The sequence below is a fragment of the Calidris pugnax genome, unplaced genomic scaffold, assembly GCF_001431845.1.
Source record: "Calidris pugnax isolate Ruff unplaced genomic scaffold, ASM143184v1 scaffold1, whole genome shotgun sequence".
Taxonomy (NCBI): domain Eukaryota; kingdom Metazoa; phylum Chordata; class Aves; order Charadriiformes; family Scolopacidae; genus Calidris; species Calidris pugnax.
Window position 1 is genome coordinate 9,458,095 of NW_015090800.1, and position 14,424 is coordinate 9,472,518.

Genomic DNA, 14,424 nt, shown 5'->3' on the forward strand with positions numbered 1-14,424 from the left:
CTTCTTGATTTTTATTATTTTTGGCCATGTTTGCATAGCCTACAGAACTAGTTTTGTAACTCACATGGAATAGACATCATCATCCTCTTCCCAATGATGATGGCTGGTCCTTTTTGCTCCAGTGTCCATTCTGCCCTCCTGGAGTAATTAAAATTTTGTGCTTTGGGTAGCTAAGAGGGTTGCTGCATTCTTTGTGGTGACATGTTTTCTGTAGATCAGTATCTTGATGCAAATCAAGATACAGCTTTTGCTGCACACAGGCAGAGGCTGGTGGTAATCTCTTCTGAGTTTGTGATCTCAGTAGGCCATCTTGGCTAGCGAACTGCTTGTGTCTTTCTCTTCACTAGTTACCTTTTCCAAGCAAAATTCCCATTTAGCGAAAATAACTTTCCTTTTGATAAGTGTCCCAAGGACACCCATTAATGAAATCCTGCTTGTATAGATGGAGCACGTGGCTAATTGTTTATGAGATTCCCATCTCTGGATTCTTTGGTGTCTAAAATCCAGAGATCCTCCCAATAATAGTTTAGACTCCAAAAAAGAGAGCTCTTTATCAGCCTATAATTGTTTTCTAAAGATCTGAATTTCCCCCGGTTAGAATTTAATGAATAGAAAAAGCTATTCAGATTGTTTTCAAACACAGTATGACGTAGCATGCGATCTGTGCTAGCAACATGATGGCGTGATGACCTGTGACCAGAAATAACAGAAGTATTTGCAGATTCCCTTAACCAGATGACCATTTATGACTCAAAGGAGGATGTAATTGAAACAATATTTCTGCAATTTGGTTTTCTCTCCTTTGGCTGGCTTACGATCAGAGATGTTGTTACCCTTGACTTCATTATTACTGAGAATTCTCAGGAAGTCTGAGTTAACCACCCCAGCAATGACAGCGAGACACTTTTTAGGCTTTTCTTCGGAAGTCTTTCTGTGCAGCACCTGACACGCTTGCTTTAAAGTGCAAATACATTGCCTTAGAATGTCAACCAAATCCTGCACTCGTATCTGCAGTGTCCCATCTCCTGATGTGGATTCTAGTTGCATGATTTCCTTACAAAAAGCTTCAGGAATTCAAAACTTTCTCATCTACAATAGAAAAGATTTTACCTGAAGGCATTTTTTAGCAATTTATGAAAACTTTGGCTTACATATCTGTACATTAACCGCATTTAAAAAATGTTTCTGAAATTCTGAGCATCTTCTGAAATCCTAGGCTATTGTAAGTCCTTTCTTGGAGATTTGTCTATTGACAGTTTCAGTTCATTTCTTCCCAGAAGTTAAGCCCCCTACCTATTCTTGCCCCTAACATCCCAAACATAATCCAAATATTTTATTACAGACTGTTATTTGAATTAATTTGGAAGTGCTCTGGTCTCAATTGTGAGTCTGTTGGCCAGGAAGGAAAAGATGACAGGTACTTAGGATACAGATAGCACTGAGTTCTGGGATGGGTGCCAAACTGTATAAACTCTTCAATGAAAGGTAGGGTAATATAATAGCCTTTAAAGCAGGCCTGTTTCTGAAAAAACATCAAGAGATCCTGTTGAAAATGTTAGTTGCCGCTGAAGATCTTTGGAGAAGCCAAGGAAGGTTCTCTTGCAGGAGGTGGCACCAGGACCTATTGTGGCTACGTGCTGCTTCCTGTATGGTTTATTTCTGAAGTTTGTCCCTGTGGACATCGCCTTTGTGGGCATGGTAACTAACCATGAGTAACTGCACTACCCCCCTCTCTGAAGGGTTGTGTTTTCTGAAAGTTCTAAAAACCTCATAGTCAGATATCACGTGTAGTTTAACACAAAGTTTTATTTGACAAAGGTAGCCAATGTTTCTCATTGACCTTTTTCTGTATCTTTATTAAATTGATCATTAGACTTAACAGTGACTGATCTGACAAGTTAGAGATAAGTGCTAATATATCGTACTTTAACAAAAGAAATGGGGAGCCAGAGAAGTGACATTTGGCCTTTTTACAAATGAAAAAACAAGTGTTTAGATGTTTTGTATTTTAAATATGTGATTCACGATACCATACATTAAAGACTTTATTTACTTTTATAACTGGTAGCATTTGCTTTTCTTCAGAAAACTTGTCTATATAGTCTGAACACTTACCTTTTGAGTAAAATCTCTTGCATCACCAAACTGTAGTGTTGTAAATAACATTTGAAATGTTGCACTATTCAAAGTTACTTATCAAAGGTTGAGGTTAAGAGGTGTCATGCTTATTTTTCGTTTCAATAATTCATATTACAGTGACTATAATATTAATCGATTATGAGGAGTGAGCAGTATGTAATTTTCAGTCTTTCTTCATTGAACAATAATCCCATCCATACAATTTGTTTTTTGACATCATCTGACTGTAATGTTGATGTGAGATGTTAAGCTTTTTTAGTTCTCAATGGGTTGCCATTAAAAAGAGTGTATTGCATGAACCCTGAAGTGAGGAAACTGCAAAGTATTTTGTTATCTGCAGTGCATGTTGGGCTACGTGACTTTTTCAGTTTAGGATTTATTATTACTAGTTTGCTATGGTACGTTAGGGTTTTTTGTTTTGTTTTAACTCAGAACACTTCACAGACATGTAATTAGGTAGTTTGTGCAGCAGAGAGTTGCTGCAATTAATCATAGTGGAATAGAGATCATTCATTATAAATTGTTTTCATGGAGGCCTTTAGATCAGTTTTTTTAATGTATGTATTATTATAGTTGAAAAGGACTTACCACACCCACTATGCAGTATTTGAAGCCATTTGTAGACCTAAATCCTCTTTTTCCTTGACTTTGTTTCTCAGACCACCAATTCTCCCTAGTCCTTCTCCTTCAAAATCCATTCCAATCCCACAGCCCCTCCGACCAGCAGATGAAGACCATCGGAATCAATTTGGGCAACGCGACCGATCCTCTTCAGCTCCCAATGTTCACATCAATACAATCGAGCCAGTCAATATTGATGTAAGTATTAATAACATTTGGATCAGGAATAGTAGATTTGATGTTTTCCATATGAATATCAGTCCATTAAATTTATCGTGTACACACAAGCGCCGTGTTTCTAAGATAATCCTTGGTGGTCTGTCAGAATCTTCATATGTAAGACATTTTTGCTATTGAGAGCTGTAAGAATGCAAATGACCTATTCTACAAAAGCAGAAACTGCCTTTTGACAGTTTTTGCCTTTCATTTTCAAAGAAATATTCTACTATAAACCGCTGCTCTCTTTTTTTGCCATTTGTCCCAAGGCTGATGTTGCTAGCTGTGCCACAGTGTTAAGGATATGAAAGCCACTCTCGCAAACCATTGTATGTGTTAAGCATATTTCTTCATGTGCAATATAGGGATTTTTAGCATTTGTAATTCAAGTAATATTTCTGGCATTGAAGAAGATTGAATTAGTGCAGTAGGCTGAGTTCAGATTTACTGAATGTTCCTGAGGGTTTCAAGAGCCTAGTGTATATGGGTCTGAGCATTCTTTTGCAGTGCTCAGAAATGGCTACACTTAACTTGTTTTCCACATTTTTGAAATTTCTGCTTGCTGAATCATGAATAATAATAATAATAATAATAATAACGGTTAATACTAGGTATAAGGCCAGCTAGGACCTTTCAAAATATTGGTCACAGCAACCTCTTTCTAATTTTGCGAACGTATATAGCTTCTGTTTTACCCTTAAGCCTACTCTCTAGAAATTAGTCATTTGTCAGGTGAGCAGTCTTGAAATCTGCCTGGATGCTGAGGCACAAAATGTGTTTTGCATGTGAACTGAGTGAAAGGTGAAATGTTTGTTTTGTATTAAGAGTGTGGCCGCGTAGACATTTGCATGTGGTATATGGCAGTGGTGCCCCTGAAGGGCAGGACCAGTGCTTTTGGCAGCAGTGCCAGGTGTATAAAGCAATAAAGTAATTGTGTAACCAAAAAAAAAGCAAAAAAAAAAAGCTTGATGATGAAAATGGACATACAGAAGTTATTGCTAGAATTTTCTAGTTCTCTTCTGTTTAGAAAAAAATCCTTGGTGTAGTTTCCTTTTAGTCTGGGTATGTTGTAGAAGAAACTCTCAGTTCGCAGTGGATTACAAGTGAAGAAAACCTTTTTGCAGTGAGTCATTTCTGAGAACAGAGTGCGCCTGGCTATGCAAATGAGGTGCTTTGTAACAAAATAAAATGAAGCAGAACTCATTTGACTGATGTACCTCAGTACAGGAAATGGGTGTCCCAGCTTCTGATATGACACTTCAAATAATTTGTGCCACAAACACTGTAACTAGAACGTTTGGTTCAATATTTCTTCGTATATTTTGGCCAACTATGTGTTTAAATCAATATTTTCATGTCAGCATCTATTTTGGGCGTTGTACATTTCACTTTACTACTAAGAGATGCTGTTTTAAGGCAACTAATTTTGAAAAGTTTAGTAGTTGTTATAAATGGTTTGTTGGAGTCGCTGCTATTAGTGAGCCAGGGTAGCAAACAACTTTTATTTCATGGACAACACATGGTTGTGGGTTCTCAATTTGATCAGTCTTAATACATTCTGGAATGTAAATGATCATACGTAAACTAAACACAATTTATTCTTTTATTTATAGGACTTGATTAGAGACCAGGGTTTACGAGGAGAGGGAGGTAAGTAGTGTCTAAACCAGCTACTGTGCTATATTTAATTACACAACCACTATGTCCCTTCCCTTTGTTCTACTTCCTTCTAAAAAAGACAGGCACAAAGGAAAATATGACTAGAACAAAAAATGAATTTGCATTTGCTTATCCATGAACTTAATATTTGTCTGACAAAGGTTAGAGTCATTTGCTGGTCATTCTGGGAGCGGGGGAGACGGAAGGAGAAAAAGTTTTGAAGTGGTATCTAGTTTTTTAGTTTTAAAATTATTTTGCACCGTCACTTTTTTTGCTCTCACACGCACACACTCATTCACTCACGCGACCGCACACAGATACATTACAACTTCCCAACTCTCTCTCCAAGATTTTTATTATGCCTGTTGTTACTTTTCCACCCATGGAAACAACAGGGGTTTTCATTGAAAACCGTCAACGCGGTAGATGGAAGTTCCATGTGAACTGCTGCATCCTAAAGCAGCATGAAATGCTCCCGTTCTTCTCCCCCTCTACCCCTGCTGAAGATGCTGCTTTGCTGCACTGCATGCCTGTGCTACTCTTGGAACCAGGTTGTTAGGACCTTATGCCGAAGCCGGGTCTTTTTGTTTTTCTGTCAGTAAGACACAGCCCTAATTCACACTTAAGTCAGAACTAGTGCCAGAAGATTTATTTTTCCTCACATATTATGCACGGGCCAATTAAGTCACTTCGGCTGGCTGTTGAGGTCCTGAGGGGGCTTCTTATGTGCTGTATTTATTCCTGTGAATATATTAATAATATAGAAATAACATAAATAAAGAAATAGTAAGTAGGGCAGGCATATGACGGCTTTTCCAACTCCAAATCATTAACACAGTCGTCTCCTACTAATTATAACTTGCCATAAGTAAAGTCTGAATGACCCTACCGCACTCTATCCTGATCTCTAAGGTTTTGTAGTGTGGGCTGTCACTGACTTACTTTGTCCCATCCAAATCTAGTAGTTGATAGGACAGTACCTATCTACTGTACCTATCTACTGCATTGTGTTTGATGGAGCTGGTTTTTTTCTTATGCCAGCAATAGAATGCTTTTTAAAAAGAGTTATTTCCTTTAATCCTGCAAGCTGACTAATTTGAAGTTGCCAGTTTTAGCTATTTTTTGTATGTGTTGATAGGTGTGGCTCTCCACAGTTTTGCCCATTTTGTCCAGCATTTAAATGTTGTGCTATCATGTTGGTTTTAACTTTTGATCATAAACTGTCTGCTTGGCATCTGAAAACAATTGGCTATTCCCAGTCCTGACACAGTGTTATTAGTAATTGACTTTTTTTTTTTCTCCTTCGAAGTACAGAAGCAATCTATGAATAGGAGTCAAAGCATCCTAGTTATTTCCCATGACTTCTTTCATTTCTTCTATGTGTCTGTCTTTCTGTCTCTGCCTGCCCGTCTCTTTCTCTCTAACAGCCCCTTTGAACCAGCTGATGCGCTGTCTTCGGAAATACCAATCCCGGACTCCCAGTCCCCTCCTTCATTCTGTCCCCAGTGAAATAGTGTTTGATTTTGAGCCTGGCCCAGTGTTCAGAGGTAGTTGGGCTCTTCTTTCTTGTTTTCACCCAAACAAAATAAGTAAAACCACAGATGCTGTTTGTGCCTCACCCTCACACCGTGTGTATGTAAGTGTGTGAGTTTATCAGAACACCTCTGTTTTTTGCTTGGCCTGGCTGGAATGCTTTGAATGTGCTTTTCACACATACTCACTTTCACCTTTACACGCTTGAAAATGACTATAAATAAAGTCTGACTTAAATCTTCAAAAGCAAGGAATTTCATAGTTGAGGTTTTAACGTGGACCTTAGCATAGCTTTTCTAAGCAAAGGTCCTTGGATTGCATTTTAAAGACAAAGTGGTGCCCTTAACTTAGAATTTCCTTGACTGTTCAGTTTAAGTCAGTTCAGTGCTTTAACAGTTTTCTATATTGAATATTCTTTGTTTTGAAAAGTAAGCTAGGAAATCAAATGTAAATTACAAACATTTCCATTGATATCTTATTAGGTCTCAAGCCTTTCAAGTAATGTGTCATATCAGCTTTCAACAAATACTTCATTTCGAGAATGTGCTGTTGATACCACATTGGGGCCGTAGATGCTTTAGACCCCGTAGTTTTTATTTAGTTAGTAAATTTCCAGTGAAACAGTATTTGTTTGTGCCCTGTACCGTGTAAAGTAAGACTCTTCCATTTTCATGTCATTGACTCTGGGGGTAACTCGGGCCTAAAGCTGTCAATGGATCTGTTGTATTGCACAAAATCCCCCCAAACTTTGTGGGATTGCATATGCTGGAGAAACCCAACTATTGAGTAATAGCATGAAATGTGACTATTTGTGTCTATACATGTACATGTACAAATGGGTAGTTCAGTGCATGTAGTGTGGTTTTCAAATGCTACCATCTTGGCTGTTTCAAAGACTTTTGTTTCAGAATATATCAAGAGCAGTTTGCTTTAGGAACTTGTAAAGTTCTTCCAGAAGTCTTTGTAAGAAGACAGGCGTTTCCAACAAGCGAACTGGCTACAGAATGGAATACGTTACGTACAGCTTCAGAGTCCAAGCTAATGACTAAGTCCAACATTACCTGAACATTACATTGCTGTAATAACTTGGAAAACAGGCCATCTGGTATTATTATGAACAGATTAACTGTTATGTTCTACCACATGCTGTAAACATTTTTGGCGAAGGGTGAATGTTGTGCTAGTGTTCCTACATTGTGGTGTTACATTCTAAATGGGAGACTTTAGTTGCCTCGAAAGAAACCGCATTTCAGCAGAGCTTTGCCATTACAGAGTAAGTCCAGTAATTTTTTTGGAAAATCACTCATGTTCTGGGAACATCATGCACTTAATTCCATATATGTGTGATTTCAGACAAATAATATAATAAATAAATGACAGTATAGTGACCATAACATAAATATGAACAAAAGTCTATCCATCAGGTCACTGGCCTCCAGCTGCTTGTAAATGTAATTAGGATGCCCAATGTGCATCATTATAGTTGCTTTAGGAGGTGGGAGAAAGTTTGCGGGTGCTGCGTCCCATTTGTGGTATGTTGGTATGGCATTATTTTGAGCTTCCACTTGTAAACGTATGGATTTTAGCTCAGTGAGGACAGGCAGTGGTGGATAAATTAGCACACACCGAGTGACTGAACTCGAGCAACAGTTTTAAAAGCCCCAAAGTCAATTTTTTCAAGTCAAGTTGGCATTAGGAGATACTTTTTTGGTAAGGAGGGGCCATCTGAAGGAGTACGAGGAGGAATATTGTCTCCTACCACTTCTCAGAGCACTGATGGGAGAGAAAGCATTGGAATGTTAGAGGTCTTGTACAGTGACATACATTGTTTAGCAAAGCAGCATGAATTTAATTAACAGTTGACCCTATTTCATGTCCTTTGCATTGGGAAGGTCAGCATAACCTTGTTACAAATAATTACGGTGTATTTTAAAAGCAGTATCTAGTTGAAGTGCTCTATTTGTAAAGAGCCATTGGGGCCCTGAAACAGCTCTGTTAGTGACATTTTACTGCATCGATTTGTTTAGATAACGTATAGGCTACAGATGTACTGTTCTTTTTGTATTTAATAGAATATGCTTCAAATAGCTAACTATTTATTCTTTTTTTAATTCTTTCTGCAGTCTAATATTTACTTTTAAATAAGAGCTCTCTGCTAACAGATAGCTTTAAAACAGCCAAATGGTTTTCAGGTGGCACTTGGAGACTCAACTAGAAAATATTTAAATTTTTTGCATTCAGTCTGTTTTGATTCCAAAGTACATTATTCTGGCTATTTATTGAGCCCCTAAAAGGTTAGCTACAAGAAATCTGAGAGATAGCTACTGCTGACTAAAATTCTACTACTTTTCTTCTCCAGGAAACTGGTGGAATTAAAAAACACTTCTAAAACTTTTTTTTTCTATTTAAAGAGACATTGTCCTTCTGGTAATTCATGAACAAGAGACTGGGAACTATCTGATATACAGGATGTTTGCTATAGGCTTGTCTCTTCCTGAAATCTAAGACTTGAGCACTATGTAATATGAGGACAATATTCCTAGTACATGTTTGTCCCCTTTTAACATTTACATTGATGTTTGGAGATACTGCATCTTAAACACAATTCTTGCACCTAATAGCAATGCATTCTTGTAAGCTGGCTTCTTACAGATAAAAATTATCCCGTTTCTGAAATTTAGGTTCAACTGCAGGTTTGTCTGCAACACCTCCTGCCTCTTTGCCTGGGTCACTCACCAATGTGAAGGCGTTACAGAAATCACCAGGACCCCAGCGGGAAAGGAAATCATCCTCATCCTCAGAAGACAGAAATAGAATGGTAAGGAAAAGATCAGCTATTTTCATTCGTATCATGGTGTATTCATAGTATAGAAATACTGCACAACCATGTTCATCTTGCTCTTCTTTCATCAAAGCCTTCTGATTTATTTTGGAGATAAGTATGGTAATGATCAAGTGCTTTAAACCAATTAATAATGGAATATTGAAATGGTGGGACTGATACATAAATCATTTAAATAATTTACTATACTCTTACTCCATTGCACCCAAATATTTTGGTGTGCTTCATATTATAATGCCAGTTTCCTTTCAAATAACAGCTTGACTTTTCCCACCACGATTCATGAACTCAGAAAGTTCTGTAGTGATTCTCAAATGTAAAAATACATTAAAATGTCTGCAATCTTTTTTAACTCACAAGTTAGCATTATCATTGAGTAAGAATTGAAAAATAAATGAGACTTTTTTTTGGTAAGAGTTTCTTAATATTTACTGGTTTTAATGCTGCCAGAAACCTGTGGCAATTATTTCATGCCAGGAAATAATTTAGTATACTAAAGGTTTTGCATATGGCTGGCTTGAAAAGTCAAATACAGTATCTAAAAAAGAAAGTTCTTTTAGGACTTCAATGATATGAAATGCTGATACCAAATCTTTAACAAAGGAGCGGTTTTCACAGGCACTAATGGTTTCTTCCTTTTTATTGTTTATGTGTATATATAAAGAAAACCCTTGGTCGACGGGATTCAAGTGATGATTGGGAGATACCAGATGGACAGATCACAGTTGGACAAAGGATAGGATCTGGATCATTTGGAACAGTCTACAAAGGAAAGTGGCACGGTATGTGGCCGTCATGGCAAACAGTTATTCTGAAGCAAGTAACGTTGCCTGCTGGGGGCCACCCAGCTGGAGAGCAGCTTCACAGAAAAGCGCCTGGGGATTCTGGTGGACACCAAGTTGGACATGACCCAGCAGCGTGCCCATGCCTCAAAGAAGGCTAATGATATCCTGGGCTGCATTATAGGCAAAGCATTGCCAGCAGGTCAAGGGAGGTGATCCTTCCCCTCAGCGATGGTGAGGCCACACCTGGAGTGCTGGACTCCTCAGTATAAGAGAGACATGGACTGTTAAATTAAGAAGTAGTGTGCTAAATAGGTAATGTTAGAACTCCAGACTACTTAGGAACTCAAATCTTTATGTTCTGAATTCAGTAGTTATTCAGATAAAGATGAAACATAGTTACTAGAAAGGCTGGAGTATTCGTCTTGATGAATGAGGATTTCAAATGTGTATTTGAAAAGCTTTGACCTGACTAAGATTTCTCACAGTAAAATAAGAATAGCGTTTATAAATTTTACAGAATATTTACTTATTTTAATATTATAGTGTTTTATTTCATGAATGCTAGAAAATAGGGTATCTTAATATTTCTGATGCTCTATAGAGCATTTTCTCAATAGAAAAATATGTATCAATGACACTTACTAAAAATTGCTATTTTAAAGGTGATGTGGCAGTGAAAATGTTGAATGTTACGGCACCCACACCTCAACAGTTACAGGCTTTCAAAAATGAAGTAGGAGTGCTCAGGTAAGAATATTTTTACTGGCATAAAATAATGAGTGTACATTTATGCTCTATTAATCATTTAATTTTAGATTTCCATTATAACACATTGTTCTTATTCCTTCATGATGATACTTCGGGTAGAAAATATAACCTGCCATTTAAAAATATTTCTTTGTACCCACTGCTGCTACTTCCTTCCCCTGTGTGTGTTTGTCACACCTATATTGTGAATTTATGTATGTCCAAACGCTTGAGAACACCTCTGGTTTTTGCTGTTGTACTCCCCTAGGGCACAGTCAAGCCTAAGTGTGAACTCTAGGACTTTCTTTCCTCTCATCCATGTTTTAAGATTGAAGTAGAGCATGGTTAATTTTTCATTTTGAGCAGCAGCACTGCTCACATTATCAATTGTTTAATAGTTTCTGTTCAGCAGCATTGACTTCTCTTTGAGATTTTTTTAAAAATATGTTTCTCATAAAGTCATTTCTTGATTTCCTTTCCTCATGTCTATTGCTTGTACTTTCTCAGAGGAAGTATTTATCTTGGGCTCAGGTCTTAAAAGAGGACCCATCAACACGATACAATAGAATATTTATTGGAGAAGGCCATTAGCATCCAAGTACAATCTTGAGCAGTCTCAAGCGTAATTCTGTTTTAAGAAAAATAATAGAAAGAAGGGATTTGCCTCTGGAACAGTTGAGCTGGGCACCTGTGCTGGAGGAGCATCTCCAATAAGCTACACAGTGAAAAGGGGACGGTCAGCCTTTTTCCCGAGAATATGTTAGTTCTGAAAATTCTAAGCCCATAGTTGTGGAAGTAGAGGCTTTCTGGGGTATGCTACTTCGTGTATCTCTTAATATTTTTGGCATGCCTGCTCAGGAGAACTTAATGAAATAAAAAGCCTTGTATTTCTGCTAGCAGTCCCATAAGTGGAATCTGGCCTTTCTCTGTTGTTGATCATTGCAGCAATACGATTGTCCTATCCTTTGACACAGACAAGTCAGATTTACCTGTAGTTGTGCCTTTCCATTATACTTCATTATTACTTTCACAGCTTTGAGGTAGAATTTGCAAGAAACCACTTATTTTTTTGTTCACTCAGCAGTTACTCTCAGCATCACTTGACAAATCCTTGAAACTGAAAAAGGCAGAGTCTCATAGTGTAGAACTGTCCTAGTCTGCATTGCTGAGAGGACAGAGGGGTTCACACTCTAGGCTACCAGGTTAGTTTTTTAGTATAAGAAAACATAAAGAGCTCTGCCATCTTCAGCAGCAGCATAGAATTAAAAAGCTACTGTGGGTTTTAAGCTTGGTGTGTCAGGTTTCATCAACAGTGAGCTGACTGCCTTGAGTACCAAGGTGTGTTGGAAAATGATTGCCCTTAGTTTTCCTCAGCCCATGGGAGAGCTAGGAAATACTCCACAGTTCTTAGGTGCCTTGTCTTCTTAATATCTCATTGATATGTTTGGAAGTATCTAGTTCTTCATGTCCATTTGATGACAATAAGAATGTGATTGACTTCTCCTGGAGGCTGAGGAGAATCTTTCAGATTTCACAGTGTGTCAGTAGATTCTTTCAGGCCTTGAATGTATGGGTGTATCTACTGAGAATAATCCTCTCTGCCTTGTTTTTTGGGAAGTTTTTCTGTCTGGAGTTGCTCCATCTTTGAAACAGGTTTGATTTAATTTCACCAAATCTCTGTGGCAAACTCCAGTTTCTCCCATTGCTGTTTGGGAACAAGTTCATATCATAGCCTTTTAGAAGTACAGTTTTCATACCTGTTCCCATCCTTTCTTGTGTGCTGGCTCCATGAAGAGTACAAAATTCTCTCATCTCAAGAAAAACTGAAGCTTTGCCAAGGAAGTGTATTGATGGTTTCTGAATGAAAGGGTTGTCCATCCTGGAAGCCTCTGAGACTGGAATTTCACTTTGGAAGTCCTCCTTATGGGCATCAACATCTTATAGCTGGACTGGGCTTACACAGCAGCAGACCTGCCTGCAAACCTGAATGGCTATTTCATGTTATTATGATAAGAAAGGCTAACTGGTTGGGTAATTCATTATATTGAATCTATCAACAGGTTATCATGGAATCATAGAAGTGTCCAGGTTGGAAGGGACCTTTAAGATCATCAAGTCCAACCATAAACATAACACTGACAAAAAATCATGTCGCTAAGCACTACGTCTACCCGTCTTTTACATACCTCCAGGGATGACAATTCCACCACTTCTCTGGGCAGCCTGTTCCAATGCTTAATAACCCTTTCCATGTAAAAAATTTTCCTAATATCTAGTCTAAGCTTTCCCTGGTTCAGGTTGGGGCCATTTCCTCTTTTCCTATCGCTTATTCCTTGGGAGAAGAGATCAACTCTCACCTCAGTACAGCCTCCTTTCAGAGAGCAGTAAGGTCTCCCCTCAGCCTCCTTTTCTCCAGGCTAAACATGCCCAGCTCCATCAGCTGCTCCTCAGTGGACTAGTTCTCCAGACACCTTATCTTAGTAAAAGTTGAGATTGACCCAACAACTTCTGTTTGGAAATACATATTTAGACTGTGATAGTCCTGCCTGGGTTTTTCCTGATTTCCTGATCCGCCTGAGTTCCTCCTGATGTTTTTGGGTTTTTTTCAACAGGAAAACGCGACATGTGAATATCCTGCTTTTCATGGGTTATTCAACAAAACCCCAGTTGGCTATTGTTACGCAATGGTGTGAGGGGTCCAGTTTATATCACCATCTACACATCATTGAGACCAAATTTGAAATGATCAAACTAATTGATATTGCACGACAGACTGCACAAGGCATGGAGTAAGTATTGTATTTACTTGTCTGCAGATGAGCACTGGGGCAATGTTTACTTATCCCCTTCACACTGACTGACAGCCAGCTCTCTGCTCACTTTGCCAAGCCCAAGGGTCCTGCCTTGATGATCAAAGCATTGGGTGAAGTCTTTATCCTTTTAATTAGTAAAATAGACTTTGTGTTCTTTTTCTGGAACGTAGGGAAATATAAATCCTCAAGGAAATACAGTCTTAGATAGTAGAATAAGGATAATTACAGTGCAGTTAAGCGTTCAGTCTTGTGTGCAAAGATTTCTGTTCCAGGCTTTATGATCTTCACAGTGCACATCATCTTATGGTAGGAGGTAAAACATAGTTTAAAAAGAAACACACTGTGAACGAAAGAACACAATCATGTAAGATAATGCAGAAGACAGACAGCCCTGTTAGCAAAAAGAATTGATTTTTTTTTTCTTTTCTTAAAAGTATTGTAGCTCTCTAAATAATAGATTTCAGGATTTGAAGAAAACATACCTATTTTGTTCTAAGGACTGTAAGTAATCCTTACTCCCATAGAGGGCAATTGAGTGAGTTAGAATTTACAAAACTAGCCCAATATTGTGTGTCAAAACCAGAACACTGAGGTAAGATCAGAGAAATCGTCCTCCAGCTGGAAAACCACTAAGATGATTGCAGTTATTTGTGCCGTTTTTCTACTAAGTATTCTATTACATTCTCGGTCGAGAGGCAGGGAGGGAGGTGTTTGCAGCAACCAGGCTCAGCCTTCTGTCAGCCTGCTCATCTCCCCAGGCTCCCTCCGTAGGTAGTGGAGATGCAGAAGCTGTTTTATGAGCGTCATTCCAAGCCGAGACATAAATTGGGGCTTTTCCAGCAGGTTTGTGCCAATCTCATTGACTAAACAAAGAGCCATGGGAGACTAGTTGCCTAATTTAGGCTCTATATATGTTCTGTGGGGCAAGTACTCCCCTCTGTGTTCCTTGCGATCTATTTAGCCAGTCTGCAATCAGGAGCTCTTTCTTTCCAGTCCCGTACTAACAAACAGTCAGCGTACTTGAGTACACACTGAGGCTGGGGAGCACGTTTAGCTCCCACAATTTAGA

General features: G+C 38.4%; 1 protein-coding gene across 3 annotated transcripts in view; it reads left to right on the forward strand.

The window, feature by feature from the left end:
- Window positions 1-14,424, forward strand: part of BRAF (B-Raf proto-oncogene, serine/threonine kinase) — an 85,452-nt gene that overhangs the window by 52,571 nt on the left and 18,457 nt on the right. For 2 of the 3 annotated variants that reach the window (XM_014937357.1, XM_014937358.1), the window contains exons 8-13: window positions 2,799-2,958; window positions 4,590-4,626; window positions 8,850-8,986; window positions 9,675-9,792; window positions 10,458-10,542; window positions 13,155-13,331. In XM_014937357.1, the coding sequence (XP_014792843.1) occupies window positions 2,799-2,958; window positions 4,590-4,626; window positions 8,850-8,986; window positions 9,675-9,792; window positions 10,458-10,542; window positions 13,155-13,331 (714 nt within the window). Of the gene's footprint in view, window positions 1-2,798; window positions 2,959-4,589; window positions 4,627-6,062; window positions 6,183-8,849; window positions 8,987-9,674; window positions 9,793-10,457; window positions 10,543-13,154; window positions 13,332-14,424 lie in introns of all 3 variants that reach the window. The other variant, XM_014937356.1, reaches the window with a different exon arrangement.